The 17,900-nt window shown below is 40.3% G+C and overlaps 1 pseudogene and 5 gene segments (V, D, J or C); 3 read left to right on the forward strand and 3 right to left on the reverse strand.

Moving 5' to 3' along the window:
• Window positions 1–1,962: 1,962 nt before the first annotated feature.
• LOC133016048 (immunoglobulin lambda constant 1-like) lies at window positions 1,963–3,252 on the forward strand (the record flags this gene model as incomplete). The annotated part of the segment is given in 2 exon segments: window positions 1,963–2,014; window positions 2,797–3,252. Coding segments are annotated over 2 exon segments (375 nt in total), but the record flags the coding sequence as incomplete, so codon positions are not given.
• A 2,118-nt stretch (window positions 3,253–5,370) lies between these two features.
• LOC133015007 (immunoglobulin lambda constant 1-like) lies at window positions 5,371–6,728 on the forward strand (annotated as a pseudogene).
• Window positions 6,729–9,614: 2,886 nt separating this feature from the next.
• LOC133015008 (immunoglobulin kappa variable 4-1-like) lies at window positions 9,615–10,196 on the reverse strand. The segment is given in 2 exon segments: window positions 9,615–9,940; window positions 10,034–10,196. Coding segments are annotated over 2 exon segments (378 nt in total).
• A 3,415-nt stretch (window positions 10,197–13,611) lies between these two features.
• LOC133015009 (Ig kappa chain V region 4135-like) lies at window positions 13,612–14,262 on the reverse strand. The segment is given in 2 exon segments: window positions 13,612–13,934; window positions 14,028–14,262. Coding segments are annotated over 2 exon segments (375 nt in total).
• A 26-nt stretch (window positions 14,263–14,288) lies between these two features.
• On the forward strand, window positions 14,289–15,857 carry LOC133015011 (immunoglobulin lambda constant 1-like). The segment is given in 3 exon segments: window positions 14,289–14,294; window positions 14,675–14,753; window positions 15,535–15,857. Coding segments are annotated over 3 exon segments (408 nt in total).
• A 1,357-nt stretch (window positions 15,858–17,214) lies between these two features.
• LOC133015012 (Ig kappa chain V region 120-like) lies at window positions 17,215–17,874 on the reverse strand. The segment is given in 2 exon segments: window positions 17,215–17,546; window positions 17,640–17,874. Coding segments are annotated over 2 exon segments (384 nt in total).
• Window positions 17,875–17,900: the final 26 nt, after the last annotated feature.

The following is a 17,900-nucleotide window of genomic DNA, read 5'->3' on the forward strand; positions in this document are numbered from 1 at the left end:
AGTAGGACTTTCCTCATAATTTATATTATTGTCAATAAGTGACAGAAGTAAAAGTTTATAATGAAACCTGAGAAATTAAATGTAAATTACATATTTAGCATAAGAGTTAATTAGATATTCTGTTCCATCCATGTTGTGATCTGAGTGCTTAATGGTAATACACGTTTGAATGTGTGGTTATAATAATCATCATATAAATACTTGATGAAGTGTAACAGAGACTAAATGACAATTAAAGTTGATTAATAAATATCTGGCAACATTAAGTCATCAAATTAAAATTAAAAATAACCACAAATTTCTGATTATTCTGGTTTTAAACTTGCAGGATGTGCTGGTTGTATGAGCTTAATGTTTTTTGTAATACATTGTATATATTCTCTGTGTTTATTGTAGTTTTCTGTTAGAACTCATTCTGTAGAGCAACTAGTTGAGGCAGGTTTTTCACGATACAGCTCTGTTTACAACACGTGCAACTGGGTCGGTCAACGCAGCGTTCACTGCTCCGCCAGAGAATCACCATGAAAACTCATTTGTGGGACTCCAGGGGCGTTTCAAGGGACTTTAGGGGCCTCAGGCAAAAGGGACCTGGGGAGCCTACATTGACCCAAAAACCCCCCTACAAAGAAACACATGAACCACATCACTACAATCTTCCAACAAATATTACAAAGTCAAAATTAAAAAAGTATCTTGAACTGAAAATCAAAAATGGCAACATTGGTTTCATGGGGCTTTGTTTGGAGATTTCTGAACATTTAAAACTGTGAGTTTGTTTCAGTTGTGTTTAGCTTCATTGTCGCTCTGCTTGAAGACTTGTGTTGTGTTCACTGGACCAGTTATTCTCTGTGCAGCTGCAGCAGACGAGTTTCACTTCAGTCAAACTGAGGGAGGTTTTTGTACGGCTCTAAATCACTGTGTGAACTTTCCATCGCCAACACCACCGACGCAGTAATAATCTCCAACATCTTCAGCCTGAACACTGCTGATGGTTAAGGTGAAGCTAGAACCAGAGCCACTGCCACTGAATCGAGAGGGAGTTCCTGTATTAAGAGTTGATGTATAGTATATAAGAAGCTTGGGAGCCGGTCCAGGTTTCTGCTGGTACCAGGACATATGATAAGCGTTAGCAATATTGGGGTTGGTTTTACAGGTCAGTGTGACAGTGGATCCTGGAGTAAATGTCACGACTGGAGGCTGAGTCACAGTCATCTCGCCGCTGCATCCTGCACACATACACAAATCATACATTAATCAGCGGAGGTGAAGAGAGAGAACAGGCAGCGCATCACGTCTGAAATGTTGCTGAGTGACTGAACCTGTGAAGCTGCAGCAGGCCAGCGTCCAGATGAGGAGGGTGATGAGAGTCATGGTGGTTGTGGTGGACTGACGGGTCTGAGTCCTGCAGAGTTGGAGTCACAGGACTATAAAGCTTCTCAGCTCAGTGGAGGATCAGCTGACGATGCAAAGCCTCCTCTCTATGGAAATGATTCCTCTGCTCTGAGCGGACTGAAGGTGACGTGGGACACAAACTCAGGAGTGTTGCTGTTTGGATTTACACTAAATATGAAGAAGCAGAATTGAGGGTCGTCAGCATCTGGATTCAAATTGTGTCACTTTCATTGATGCAAAGTAGATTTATATTAGAATTTTCAAAACATCTTGTTTTAATTCTTTTGAAGCATCCTGTTTGTCTTACAGCTTTCAATTGATGTGTAACTCTTTTTTGAAATATAAATTCATGACAAAGTTAAATCAGCTTTTTTCTCTCAATGTTAAGAAGTAACAATTTTATGTTTTATTTTTTATTTTAATTATGAAATCTTGAGGAAATTTCAAGCCACATTAGCTCCATATAAATATTCAGTGTAAATTGTGTAGTTTAACCCAAAAAAAAGTGACTCCTCAGTGGACAGACTGTTGTTCACGGTGCAGGAGGTTTTTGTACGAGCACCTAATGAGTCTGTATCACTGTGGTACACTTTCGGTGGAGGAACCAAACTCAACATTGACTGTAAGTACCAGAGATTTTTACTTTGTGCATTTTGTAACTTTTATCAAATAATGAACAAGAATTTGATCAAGTTCAGAGATTGACTGGCTGATAATTTTGTTGAATTTTTATCAATCTGAGGAAATCTCATATCCTGAGAAAAAGAAATGCAGATACATATTTATTTATCGTAATCAATTTATGTAGATTAATACATTTATAGAAACATACTATTACAAAAGTTTCATCTATTTTCATGTACAATGTTGATTTTTATTCACATGTTTAAAAAAATTTAAAATAGAATTTGCTCAGGCGTCAGACTAAATCATAAACTCTTTAAAAATGTTTAATTTGAATTGATCAAACACATTTTGGCACAAAAATCTGATGTTGAACACAAATAGGATTTTATCAGTAGATGCAGCTCAGCTTTGTGTTCACACTTCATGTGGTGAAAAGGAAGTGAAAGAAACAGACATTAAAGGTTTGAACTGTTTTCACACCAGTGTTTCAGCTCTGTGAGTTTAAACAGAAGAAAATCCTCTCAGGGACGAGTTCTTCACTGTCACACGTTGAGAAACAGACGTGAAGACGTCCTCAATAATCATCAAGAATCATTATCAGTGAACCTTCTCAGCCACATTGACACTTGATCCCTGCGGCTGATGGTCTGACACTGAGTGAATGATGTTCAACAGTAGAAGTTCTTCTGTTTCATTTGATAACCTACAAGAAATCACCTGTACGTAATTTTCCTTCATCTTCGTCCCTTTGTCTTTTCTCCCCTCTCTCTCCTCCAGTGGGTGTGGTGCGGCCCACCCTGACCCTCCTCCCCCCCTCCAGTGAAGAGCTGGAGCAGGGCACTGCCACTCTGGTGTGTATGGCCAGCGGGGGCTTCCCCTCAGCCTGGAGCCTGGGCTGGAAGGTGGGGTGCAGCAGCAGTTCCTCAGGGGTGTCTCACAGCCCGGGGGTCCTGGGGGGAACCGGCCACTACAGCTGGAGCAGCACCATGAGCCTCCCTGCAGAACAGTGGAGGAAGGCGGGCTCAGTGAGCTGTGAGGCCAGTCTGGACGGACAGAGCCCTGTCGCTCAAACCCTGGACCCTGACCTCTGCTCGGAGTAGAGAGACGACCGGGTGGAGTCATTGTGCTCTACTGTGGGTCCATTTGATTTACATGTGTTTTACTGCAGCTCTGCATTTCTTCATGTCTTTTCTTCAACTCATTTTCACAGTCCAATGCTGTATTGTGCTATGTTTCAGGCAAGAATAAATATTTCACCTTGTAATGTCAATTGTTTTTCCCCTTTCCAATTTTACTTTACTAAAATAAAATATATCATCACCAACATCTGCTTCCGTTTAATTTTTACTGCAGTAAAATATATTAATGTAAATCTGTGTTTTACTTCTACTTAGACACTAATTTCTCTTGTGTTGATCTGCATGAAAACCGTGTTTCTGACTTCTGAGTTGAAAATTGAACAAAATTATGAAAATCACAAAAGTATCACATTAGTAGTTTGTAGGACTTTCCTCATAATTCATATTTTTGTCAATAAGTGACAGAAGTAAAAGCTTATAATGGAATGTGAGAAATTAAAGGGAAATAACACATTTAGCATAAGAGTTGATAAGATATTCTGTTTCATCCATGTTCTAATGTGTGAGTGCTTAATGGTAATACCCTTTTGAGGTGTGATTATAATAATCATCATATCACAATTTGATGAAGTGTAATAGACTCTAAATGAAGTCGATAAATAAATATCTGGCAACAGCTAATCATCAAATGAATTTGATAAATAACCACAATTGTTTCAGATTATTCTGGTTTTAAATTTACAGGATGTGCTGGTTGTATGAGCTCAATGTGTTTTATAATACATCGTATATAGTCTCTGTGTTTATTGTAGTTTTCTGTTAGAACTCAATCTGTAGAGCAACTAGTTGAGGCAGGTTTTGTATGATACAGCTCCGTTTACAACACGTGCAACTGAGCCGGTCAACGCAGCGTTCACTGCTCCGCCAGAGAATCACAATGAAAACTCTTTTGTGGGACTCCAGGGGCGTTTCAAGGGACTTTAGGGGCCTCAGGCAAAAGGGACCTGGGGAGCCAACATTGACCCACACAACCCCCTACAAAGAAACACATGAACCACATCATTACAATCTTCAAACAAATATTATATAGTCAAAATTTAAAAAGTGCAGACCTGTGCATCCACGTTAATGATAGTGAAGTAATGAGGTTTAAGTTAACCCATCCCACCCCCTCCTCATCTGACATACATTAAGACGTTTTAGGTTGAAACAAAAAAATGGTTTCATGGGGCTTTGATTGGAGAATTCTGAACATTCAAAACTGTGAGTATTTTTCAGTTGTGTTTAGCTTCATTGCCGCTCTGCTTGAAGACTTGTGTTGTGTTCACTGGACCAGTTATTCTCTGTGCAGCTGCAGCAGACCAGTTTCACTTCAGTCAAACTGAGGGAGGTTTTTGTACGGCTCTAAATCACTGTGTGAACTTTCCATTGTTAAGATAAGCGAGACAGTAATAATCACCAACATCTTCAGCCTGAACACCGCTGATGGTTAAGGTGAAGCTAGAACCAGAGCCACTGCATCGAGGGGGAGTTCCTGTATTAAGAGTTGATGTTGAGTATATAAAAAGCTTTGGAGCCTGCCCAGGTTTCTGCTGGTACCAGGACAAAAAACTAGTGCTAGCAACACTGGGGTTGGTTTTACAGGTCAGCATGACAGTGGATCCTGGAGTAAATGTCACGGCTGGAGGCTGAGTCACAGTCATCTGGCCGCTGCATCCTGCACACAAACACAAATCATACATTAATCAGCGGAGGTGAAGAGAGAGAACAGGCAGAGCATCACGTCTGAAATGTTGCTGAGTGACTGAACCTGTGAAGCTGCAGCAGGCCAGCGTCCAGATGAGGAGGGTGATGAGAGTCATGGTGGTTGTGGTGGACTGACGGGTCTGAGTCCTGCAGAGTTGGAGTCACAGGACTATAAAGCTTCTCAGTTCAGTGGAGGATCAGCTGACGATGCAAAGCCTCCTCTCTATGGAAATTATTCCTCTGCTCTGAGCGGACTGAAGGTGACGTGGGACACAAACTCAGGAGCGTTGCTGTTTGGATTTACACTAAATATGAAGAAGCAGAATTGAGGGTGTTCAGCATCTGGATTCAAATTGTGTCACTTTTATTGATGCAAATATGTGTATTTCATTCCCCTTGAATTACAGAGTGAGTAAAAGTTAAAAAAAAAAATTCAAAATATTTTGTTTTAATTCTTTTGAAGCATCCTGTTTGTTTTACAGCTTTCAAAAGATGTCAAACTATTTTTTTTTCGAAATCTTAATTCATGACAAAGTTTAATCAACATCTTTCTCTCAATGTGAAGAGGTAACAAAAATGTTAACAATTATATATTTTTTTATTATTAAATCTTCATTACATTTCCAACCACTTTAGCTCAATATAAATATTCAGTGTAAATTGTGTAGTTTTACCAGTAAAAAGTGAGTCTTCAGTGGACAGACTGTTGTTCACGGTGCAGGAGGTTTTTGTACGAGCACCTAATGAGTCTGTATCACTCTGGTGGACTTTCGGTGGAGGAACCAAACTCAACATTGACTGTAAGTACCAGAGATTTTTACTTTGTGCATTTATCATTTTTATCAAGTAATGAACAAGAATTCGATCAAGTTCAGAGATTGACTGGCTGATAATTTTGTTGAATTTTTATCAATTTAAGGTAATCTCATATCCTGAGAAAAAGAAATGCAGATCAATATTTATTGGTCGAAATCAGTTTATGTAGATTAATACATTCATAGAAACATACTATAAACGATTGTTTCAGCTATTTTCATGTACAATGATGATTTTTATTCACATGTTTAAAATGTTTTAACATAGAATTTGCTCAAGCTTCAAGCTAAATCATAAACTGTTTAATAAAACATAATTTGGCACAAAAATCTGTCGTGAACACCAACAGGATTTTATCAGTAGATGCAGCTCAGCTTTGTGTTCACGCTTCATGTGGTGAAAAGGAAGTGAAAGAAACAGACGTTAAAAGTTTGAACTGTTTTCACACCAGTTTTTCAGCTCTGTGAGTTTAAACAGAAGAAAATCATCTCAGGGACGAGTTCTTCACTGTCACACGTTGAGAAACAGACGTGAAGACGTCCTCAATAATCATCCAGAATCATTATCAGTGAACCTTCTCAGCCACATTGACACTTGAACCCTGCGGCTGATGGTCTGACACTGAGTGAATGATGTTCAACAGTAGAAGTTCTTCTGTTTCATTTTATAACGTACGAGAAATCACCTGTACGTCATTTTCCTTCTTCCTCATCCCTTTGTCTTTTCTCCCCTCTCTCTCCTCCAGTGGGTGTGGTGCGGCCCACCCTGACCCTCCTCCCCCCCTCCAGTGAAGAGCTGGAGCAGGGCACTGCCACTCTGGTGTGTATGGCCAGCGGGGGCTTCCCCTCAGCCTGGAGCCTGGGCTGGAAGGTGGGGGGCAGCAGCAGATCCGCAGGGCTGTCTTAGAGCCCGGGGGTCCTGGGGGGGGGCGGCCACTACAGCTGGAGCAGCACCATGAGCCTCCCTGCAGAGCAGTGGAGGAAGGCGGGCTCAGTGAGCTGTGAGGCCAGTCTGAACGGACAGAGCCCTGTCGCTCAAACCCTGGACCCTGACCTCTGCTCGGAGTAGAGAGACGACCGGGTGGAGTCATTGTGCTCTACTGTGGGTCCGTTTGATTTACATGTGTTCTACTGCAGCTCTGCATGTCTTCATGTCTTTTCTTCAACTCGTTATGACAGTCCAATGCTCTATTGTACTACTTTTGAAACAAGAATAAATATTTCATGTTTATTTAAATTCCTCTAATTAATATTGAAGACCACCACAACTGTATTTTAAACGTCAAAACCTTCACAGGTGTTTATTTACAATATTAAACAAATGAAATTGCTGTGAGCTCCTCTCTCAGGAAGTAAAATATTTACAAAACAAAATAAATGCACAACAGTTATATGAAAGGTAACTGAAATAATAAACTGTAGACTCAGTTGCAGGCCTGTAGTGATGTTCGGGTGCGGTGAGGCCTGAAAACTGTTATGGCCACTTCACTCAGCCAAGAGCAGAAAATAAAAGCACGTGCATTGTCAAATCAGTTCAATACTCACAGGTCCAAACGAGGAGCAATAGGGTAATGTCACAGATAGGGGTGATGATGGCAGTCACAATCCAAATACAGGCAGCATACACAGCAATAAAAATCCAGGTAAGAAGAAAACAGCAGGGTCCATCCACCAGCAATCTCAGTTTCTCTCTCTCTTCACAGACGTCCGTCTCCTTTGGCAGGTTACATAGAAGAGTTAATATCAGGACCACGAGTAGTCGACCTCGAAGATACCTCTTAAATGTTTCCCACAGCACAACACTTCTTCAGGACTCTGGAAACTATCTCTCTCTCTGACCCACCTGCTCAAAGCATGCTGAACCACTACTTGCCCTTCATGTCCCGCCCCATACCAAGACGGATGACTTGGATTGGCTGTGACTTTGCTATTACCCAATGAGAAATGCAGAAACTGAATGATTGACACACACAACTGAGAAAAGTTAGATTGCACATTAAAAGCACTCAAATCAATAAGTCTCTCGTCTTCTCAATCACAGAGCCTTTTAACCACACATCTATTTATTGATTTACTTTTTAACTGTAAATAGCTAAACTTCTTAACTGTACATATTATATTTATTACATTTTATCCCATATTTAACCTTATTTTAACTACTATTTTTAATAATATGAACTTATCTAATTATCAGGAACTTTCTCTTTTAATACAACATTTGTTATGCTATTTTGAGATTAATTTTAGGCACTGTATCCTAGTGATTTTTATACAGGGCTACACTAAAATAAAATGTATCATCACCAACATCTGCTTCTGTGTTATTTTTTTCTGCGGCAAAAGATATTAATGTAAATCTGTGTTTTACTTCTACTTAGACAGTAATTTATCTTGTGTGGTTCTGCATGAAAACCATGTTTCTGACTTCTGAGTTGAACATTAAACAAAATGATGAAAATCACAAAAGTATCACGTTAGTAGTTTATTGGACATTCCTTATAATTCATTTTATTGTCAGTTAGTGACACAAGTAAAAGTTTATAATGAAACCTCAGAAATTAACGGGAAATTACACATTCAGCATAAGAGTTAATTAGATATTCTGTTCCATCCATGTTCTGATGTGTGAGTGCTTAAAGGGACTCTTACCTTTGTTGCATTTGAGAATTACAGCACATTCAAATCATCCCGCCTTCCTCCAATGCCCCACCCCCTCGTTCCCATCCGCGGTGTTTTTTTGAAGAAACTTTATTTACAAGCAGACTTACAACCTACTGCCTCCACGCATGCACGTGAGTTTTTGTTTACCAAAGCAATGGATTCGGTAAGTTATATACATTTACATTCACATGCCTTGATGACGCGGGCCCGAATGCGCCACAAGCAGACGGAAAACCTGCATGTCCATGCAGCAAACAGACAGGTCTGTCGGCCAATAAGGTCCTTCGGTCCGAAGAATTTTATTGGTTGAAGTTTTCACTAAATATTATGAGAGTGAAATAATTGTTTTTTTTTACTCCTGGTGGGTCTGTCTTGCATTTTAGAGTGTCATTACCTTATTAATACCAATTTAACCTTATCCAAAAAAAGTGTAAAAATGCAACAAAGGTAAGAGTCCCTTTAATGGTAATACACTTTTGAATTTGTGATTATAATAATCATCATATCACTATTTGAGGAAGTGTAACAGAATCTAAATGACAATTAAAGTTGATAAATAAATATCTGGAAACATTTAGTCATCGAATGAATTTGATAATTATCTGATTATTCTAGGTTAAACTTGCAGGATGTGCTGGTTGTATGAGCTTGAAGTGTTTTATAATACATCTTATATATTCTCTGTGTTTATTGTAGTTTTCTGTTAGAACTCATTCTGTAGAGCAACTAGTTGAGGCAGGTTTTTTACGATACAGCTCCGTTTACCACACGTGCAACTGGGCCGGTCAACGCAGCGTTCACTGCTCCACCAGAGAATCACCATGAAAACTCAATTGTGGGACTCCAGGGGCGTTTCAAGGGACTTTAGGGGCCTCAGGCAAAAGGGACCTGGGGAGCCTACATTGACCCAAACACCCCCCTACAAAGAAACACATGAACCATATCTTTACAATCTTCAAACAAATATAATATAGTCAAAATTAAAAGTGCATAACTGTGCATCCACGTAAATGATAGTGAAGTAATAAAGTTTAAGTTAACCCATCCCACCCCCTTCTCATATGACACAGACATTAAGAAGTTTTAGGTTTCAACTAAAGGTTGGTTTTCATGGGGCTTTGTTTGGAGATTTCTGAACATTTAAAACTGTGAGTTTGTTTCAGTTGTGTTTAGCTTCATTGTCGCTCTGCTTGAAGACTTGTGTTGTGTTCACTGGACCAGTTATTCTCTGTGCAGCTGCAGCAGACCAGTTTCACTTCAGTCAAACTGAGGGAGGTTTTTGTACGGCTCTAAATCACTGTGTGAACACATACCCGCTATGATAACTCTGACAGTAATAATCTCCGACATCTTCAGCCAGAACACCGCTGATGGTTAAGGTGAAGCTAGAACCAGAGCCACTGCCACTGAATCGAGGGGGAGTTCCTGTAATAAGACTTGTTGCATACTTTATAAGAAGCTTCGGAGTTTGTCCAGGCTTCTGCTGGAACCAGTACATATGTTCATCACCATCACTATCCCTATAAACACTGGGGTTGGTTTTACAGGTCAGTGTGACAGTGGATCCTGGAGTAAATGTCACGACTGGAGGCTGAGTCACAGTCACTTGGCCGCTGCATCCTGCACACAAACACAAATCATACATTAATCAGCGGAGGTGAAGAGAGAGAACAGGCAGCGCATCACGTCTGAAATGTTGCTGAGTGACTGAACCTGTGAAGCTGCAGCAGGCCAGCGTCCAGATGAGGAGGGTGATGAGAGTCATGGTGGTTGTGGTGGACTGACGGGTCTGAGTCCTGCAGAGTTGGAGTCACAGGACTATAAAGCTTCTCAGTTCAGTGGAGGATCAGCTGACGATGCAAAGCCTCCTCTCTATGGAAATGATTCCTCTGCTCTGAGCGAACTGAAGGTGACGTGGGACACAAACTCAGGAGCGTTGCTGTTTGGATTTACACTAAATATGAAGAAGCACAATTGAGGGTCGTCAGCATCTGGATTCAAATTGTGTCACTTTCATTGATGCAAATATGTGTATTTCATTCCCCTTGAATTACAGAGTGAGTAAACGTACAACAGAATTTTTTATAAACTTTTTTTTTAATTATTTTAAAGCATCCTGTTTGTTTTACAGCTTTCAAATGATGTCAAACTTACAACAAAATATTAATTTATGACTAAGTTAAATCAACTTGTTGTCTCTCAATGTTCAGAAGTAACAAAAATGTTAACAAATATTTTATCTTCAAAATTATAAAAGTGCAGACCTGTGCATCCACGTAAATGATATTGAAGTAATAAAGTATATGTTCAACGCCCCCCCACCACCACCACCTCAGGCTCATCTCATGTTCAGACTCTGTGTGACTTTAACTCTGAGGAGGAGCGATGCATAAAATTCATGCAAAATACATTTGAGTGCACCTGTCTTTATGAAACTGAGAGGAAGAGGTGACGCTGAGTGAGAACATGTGGACATCACATGAAGGAACTTTCACTTCTGTGTCTGACTTTGAAAAGTTCTGGTCTGCACACATGGGAGAAGTTTGTCTTCAAGGCTTTTTACCAGAAAACCTTTGAATGTGATTGTTGTTAATGGACTATTTCATCCCAAACCAAGAAATGTTCCAAAATCTAACCAAGTGTTTTCGTTTCCTCAACTAAATCCAACTGTGACTGAACACTGAAGCCAGGAAGCTGCTCTGGGAGTAACTCTCTCCCTCAAGAATATCCCTTCATGTCTCTAAGTAGATGCACACTGCCCTCATCTGGCACTTCACCATCATCAATAACTCCATCATGGAATGAGGCAGATTTTGTTCAGTCATTTCATGCAGCTCTGATATTAGTGAAAGAAGTAAGTAAGTACCCGTCATCTGACCTCAGTGACCCCAGGCCTCTGATTTATTTAAGTATTCTCACCCTTTGAGAAAATACTCTGAGTATCAATCAGAGTGAATGTAACAGTGAAGTTTACGAGTATCAGGCTCATACGAATACTTTGTGAAAAAAATAAAGCTAACAAGTCAATTTCATTAAAATTTAACAAACTGCATCTGCTAATAAAGATAAAACCATGTGAATAAAAATAGCTGCAAAATGCATCATGAGCCTAAAGAGACCTTAGTTAAATTGACTGTCTATATGAAGGTATAGACAGTCTGATTATTATATAATTATATATAAGGTCTATATAGAAATAAATACATTCTATTGACTGTCAGATTAATATATGTTGTATATAAAATATATATAATAATAATAATGAACCTCAAAGCCATCACTGACCCTCTCCTGGACCCCCTGCAGTTTGCCTACAGAGCCAACAGGTCTGCAGACGATGCAGTCAACATGGCCCTTCACTTCATCCTCCAGCACCTGGACTCCTCAGGAACCTGCTCCAGGATCCTGTTTGTGGACTTCGGGTCTGCCTTCAACACCATCATTCCGGATCTTCTACAGCTGAGTGTGCCGGACTCCACCTGCAGGTGGATCACAGACTTTCTGTCTGACAGGAGGCAACACGTGAGGCTGGGGAAGCATGTCTCTGACTCAAAGACCATTAGCACCTTTGGAGGTTCCCCTCAAGGCTGTGATTTTTCCCCTCTACTCTTCTCCCTGTACACCAACAGCTGCACCTCCTGTCACCAGTCCGTCAAACTCCTTAAGTTTGCGGGCAACACCACCCTCATTGGGATCATCTCTGGTGGGGATGAGTCCGCCTACAGGTGGGAGATTGACCATCTGTGACCTGGTGTGATCAGAACAACCTGGTGCTCAATGCTTTGAAAACAGTGGAGATGGTTGTAGACTTTAGAAGCAACCCAGCCCCACCCACCCCCATCACCCTGAGAGACCCCCCAGTCGTCACTGCAGAGTCCTTCCGCTTCCTGAGCACCATCATCTCCCAGGACCTCAAGTGGGAGCTGAACATCAACTCCCTCACCAAAAAGGCTCAACAGAGGATGTACTTCCTGTTGCAGCTGAAGAAGTTCAACCTGCCAAAGACAATGATGGTGCACTTCTACACCTGCATCATCGCGTCCATCCTCAGCTCCTCCATCTCCATCTGGTTCGCTGCTGCCACTGCCAATGACAAAGGCAGACTGCAGCGTATCATCCGTTTTGCTAAGAAGGTGATTGGCCGCAATCTGCCATCTCTGCAGGACCTGTTTGCCTCTAGGACTCTGAGGCGTGCAGGTAAGATTGTGGCCGATCCCTCCCACCCGGGTCACAAACACTTCGAGGTTCTTCCCTCTGTGGTCTGCATCAGGACCAAAACCTCAGCCACAAGACCAGCTTCTTCCCGGCTGCAGTCGGCCTTATCAACAAGGCCCGGGACCCCCACCTGACTTGGACTATTATCCCGCCCCCACGCCTCAAGGATGTGTTACGTTAACATATATTATATTATATTATATTATATTATATTATATTATATTATATTATATTATATTATATTATATTATATTATATTATATTATATTATATTATATTATATTATATCACATTACATTGCATGTTGCAAATTGACATTGCTCTCCTGTTTTGCATTTTGCATTTTACTTTTTACTTTACTTTGTATATCTTTTATCTTTTATATCTTTTTATTTTATACATTGTTTTTTTCTTATGTCTGTAGTATTGATTGTGTTTTTATGTTTCTATGTTCATTGTATGCACCAAAAACCAGAGCAAATTCCAGGTAGGTATAAACCTACTTGCCAATAAATACATTCTGATTCTGATTCTGATTCTGAATATATCAATAATATATTCATATACAGTCTATTTAAATATGTTCAAAGTCTATATAAAAAATAAAGAGTTTAAAACAATCAATACAAATATATATGCAGTCTATAAACAATATATATGAAGAATTATACAGCCTATGGAATGCACCTTGCTCCATGTAGTATTCTTGAGTATACTACAAATGCATCATGAATTTATTTACTGCAAATACTGCACTTGACAAAATCTATTTTGTACAAACTTAGAAATATTCTACTGAAACTCCTGTGGAAAATAAGAGAATAAGCAAAGCTTGAGGTGAATTGATATTTAAATATTACAAACGGGTCATTGATTTGTAGGAGTAAAGTGATGTAGTGAGTAAAACAAACTTTTGAAGAGCTTCATCTTAGGTCTGAAAGTGTGTGATTGTGTCTGTTGTGCTTGGTGAGGTTACTGTCAGTCTCTATGTTCACTGGTCTGTGTCCCAATCTCTTCCTGCTGTAACAGCTCATGTCTCTGCGTCTGACTGAGGGAGGTTTTTGTACGACTGTAAATCACTGTGTGAACACTTCTGCTCCGCTTACTACATGGACGCTCTGACAGTAGTAAACTGCTGCATCTTCACTCTGAACTCCACTGATGGTCAAAGAGAAGTCAGAGCTGCTTCCACTGCCACTAAACCCAGCTGGTGTTCCTGATTGGATTGTGCTCACCCTGTATATTAGGAGCTGTGGAGCCTGTCCAGGTTTCTGCTGGTACCAGGACATAAAATCATTGTTATAAACACTGGGGTTGGTTTTACAGGTCAGTGTGACAGTGGATCCTGGAGTAAATGTCACGACTGGAGGCTGAGTCACAGTCACCTGGCCGCTGCATCCTGCACACAAACACAAATCATACATTAATCAGCGGAGGTGAAGAGAGAGAACAGGCAGCGCATCACGTCTGAAATGTTGCTGAGTGACTGAACCTGTGAAGCTGCAGCAGGCCAGCGTCCAGATGAGGAGGGTGATGAGAGTCATGGTGGTTGTGGTGGACTGACGGGTCTGAGTCCTGCAGAGTTGGAGTCACAGGACTATAAAGCTTCTCAGTTCAGTGGAGGATCAGCTGACGATGCAAAGCCTCCTCTCTATGGAAATGATTCCTCTGCTCTGAGCGGACTGAAGGTGACGTGGGACACAAACTCAGGAGCGTTGCTGTTTGGATTTACACTAAATATGAAGAAGCAGAAATGAGGGTCGTCAACATCTGGATTCAAATTGGGTCACTTTCATTGATGCAAATATTTGTATTTCATTCCCCTTGAATAACAGAGTGAGTAGATTTCTATTAGAATTTTCAAAACATTTTGTTTTAATTCTTTTGAAGCATCCTGTTTGTCTTACAGCTTTCAATTGATGTGAAACTCTTTTTTGAAATATTAATTCATGACAAAGTTAAATCAGCTTTTCTCTCAATGTTAAGAAGTAACAATTTTATGTTTTATTTTTTATTTTAATTATGAAATCTTGAGGAAAGTTCAAGACATAGTAGCTCAAGATAAATATTAAGTGTAAATTGTGGAGTTTTAGGGAAAAAAGTGACTCTTCAGTGGACAGACTGTTGTTCACGGTGCAGGAGGTTTTTGTACGAGCACCTAATGAGTCTGTATCACTGTGGTGGACTTTCGGTGGAGGAACCAAACTCAACATTGACTGTAAGTACAAGAGATTTTTACTTTGTGCATTTATAACTTTTATCAAATAATGAACAAATATTTGATCAAGTTCAGATATTGACTGGCTGATAATTTTGTTGAATTTTTATCAATCTAAGGTAATCTCATATCCTGAGAAAAAGAAATGCAGATAAATATTTATTGGTTGTAATAATTTTATGTATATTCATACATTTATAGAAACATACTATTACAAATATTTAATCTATTTTCATGTACAATGATGATTTTTACTCACATGTTTAAAACATTTTGGAATAGAATTTGCTCAAGCTTCAAACTAAATCATAAACTGTTTTAAAATGTTTAGTTTGAATTTATCAAACATATTTTTTGAAAAAAATCAGATGTTGAGAACAAACAGGATTTTATCAGTAGATGCAGCTCAGCTTTGTGTTCACGCTTCATGTGGTGAAAAGGAAGTGAAAGAAACAGACGACAAAGGTTTGAACTGTTTTCACACCAGTGTTTCAGCTCTGTGAGTTTAAACAGAAGAAAATCATCTCAGGGACCAGTTCTTCACTTTCACACGTTGAGAAACAGACGTGAAGACGTCCTCAATAATCATCAAGAATCATTATCAGTGAAACTTCTCAGCCACATTGACACTTGAACCCTGCGGCTGATGGTCTGACACTGAGTGAATGATGTTCAACAGTAGAAGTTCTTCTGTTTCATTTTATAACATACAAGAAATCCCCTGTATGTCATTTTCCTTCATCCTCATCCCTTTGTCTTTTCTCCCCTCTCTCTCCTCCAGTGGGTGTGGTGCGGCCCACCCTGACCCTCCTCCCCCCCTCCAGTGAAGAGCTGGAGCAGGGCACTGCCACTCTGGTGTGTATGGCCAGCGGGGGCTTCCCCTCAGCCTGGAGCCTGGGCTGGAAGGTGGGGTGCAACGGTTGGTCCTCAGGGGTGTCTCACAGCCCGGGAGTCCTGGGGGGGGGCGGCCACTACAGCTGGAGCAGCACCATGAGCCTCCCTGCAGAGCAGTGGAGGAAGGCGGGCTCAGTGAGCTGTGAGGCCAGTCTGAACGGACAGAGCCCTGTCGCTCAAACCCTGGACCCTGACCTCTGCTCGGAGTAGAGAGACGACCGGGTGGAGTCATTGTGCTCTACTGTGGGTCTGTTTGATTTACATGTGTTCTACTGCAGCTCTGCATGTCTTCATGTCTTTTCTTCAACTCATTATGACAGTCCAATGCTGTATTGTGCTACTTTTGAAATACATATTTCATGTTCTCGTGTCATTTATTTTTCACATTTCTGTTTTTACTTTACTAAAATAAAATATATCATCACTAACATCTGATTCTGTTTTTATTTTTTTCTGCTGCAAAATATATGAATGTAAATCTGTGTTTTACTTCTACTTAGACAGTAATTTCTCTTGTGTGGATCTGCATGAAAACCATGTTTCTGACTTCTGAGTTGAACATTGAACAAAATGATGAAAATCACAAAAGTATCACATTAGCAGTTTGTAGGACTTTCCTCATAATTCATATTATTGTCAATAAGTGACAGAAGTAAAAGTTTATAATGAAACCTAAAAATTAAAGGGAAATTAGTTACACATTTAACATAAGAGTTAATTCGATATTCTGTTCCATCCATGTTCTGATGTGTGAGTGCTTAATGGTAATACACTTTTGAATGTGTGATTCTAATAATCATCATATCACTAATTTATCAAGTGTCAAAGAATCTAAATGACAATTAAATAAATAAATATCTGGCAACATTTAGTCATCAAATGAATTTGATGAATAACCACAATTTTTTCTGATTATTTTGGTTATAAACTTGCAGGATGTGCTGGTTGTATGAGCTCAATGTGTTTTATAATACATCGTATATATTCTCTGTGTTAATAGTAGTTTTCTGTTAGAACTCATTCTGAAGAGCAACTAGTTGAGGCAGGTTTTTTACGATACAGCTCAGTTTACAACACGTGCAACTGGGCCGGTCAACGCAGCGTTCACTGCTCCGCCAGAGAATCACCATGAAAACCCATTTGTGGGACCCCAGGGGCGTTTCAAGGGACTTTAGGGGCCTCAGGCAAAAGGGACCTGGGGAGCCTACATTGACCCAAACACCCGCCTACAAAGAAACACATGAACTACATCACATAATTTTCAAACAAGTATCATATAGTCAAAATTTAAAAAGAGCACACCTGTGCATCCACGTAAAGGATAGTGAAGTAATAAAGTCAATTAAACAAAGTAGAAAATATAAATTTGACAAAGATGGTTTCATGGGGCTTTGTTTGGAGATTTCTGAACATTTAAAACTGTGAGTTTGTTTCAGTTGTGTTTAGCTTCATTGTCGCTCTGTTTAAAGATTTGTGTTGTGTTCACTGGACCAGTTATTCTCTGTGCAGCTGCAGCAGACCAGTTTCACTTCAGTCAACCTGAGGGAGGTTTTTGTACGGCTTTAAATCACTGTGTGAACACATATGCTCCGCTTAAATAATGGAAGCTCTGACAGTAATAATCTCCGACATCTTCAGCCTGAACACCGCTGATGGTTAAGGTGAAGCTAGAACCAGAGCCACTGCCACTGAATCGAGAAGGAGTTCCTGAATATAGAGTTGATGCTGAGTGTATAAGAAGCTTGGGAATCTGTCCAGGTTTCTGCTGGTACCAGGACATATGATCACCATCACTATCCCTATAAACACTGGGGTTGGTTTTACAGGTTAGCGTGACAGTGGATCCTGGAGTAAATGTCAAGACTGGAGGCTGAGTCACAGTCACCTGGCCGCTGCATCCTGCAAACAAACACAAATCATATATTAATCAGCGGAGGTGAAGAGAGAGAACAGGCAGCGCATCACGTCTGAAATGTTGCTGAGTGACTGAACCTGTGAAGCTGCAGCAGGCCAGCGTCCAGATGAGGAGGGTGATGAGAGTCATGGTGGTTGTGGTGGACTGACGGGTCTGAGTCCTGCAGAGTTGGAGTCACAGGACTATAAAGCTTCTCAGTTCAGTGGAGGATCAGCTGACGATGCAAAGCCTCCTCTCTATGGAAATGATTCCTCTGCTCTGAGCGGACTGAAGGTGACGTGGGACACAAACTCAGGAGCGTTGCTGTTTGGATTTACACTAAATATGTAAAAGCAGAA

The sequence above is a fragment of the Limanda limanda genome, chromosome 12 (assembly GCF_963576545.1).
Source record: "Limanda limanda chromosome 12, fLimLim1.1, whole genome shotgun sequence".
Lineage (NCBI taxonomy): Eukaryota > Metazoa > Chordata > Actinopteri > Pleuronectiformes > Pleuronectidae > Limanda > Limanda limanda.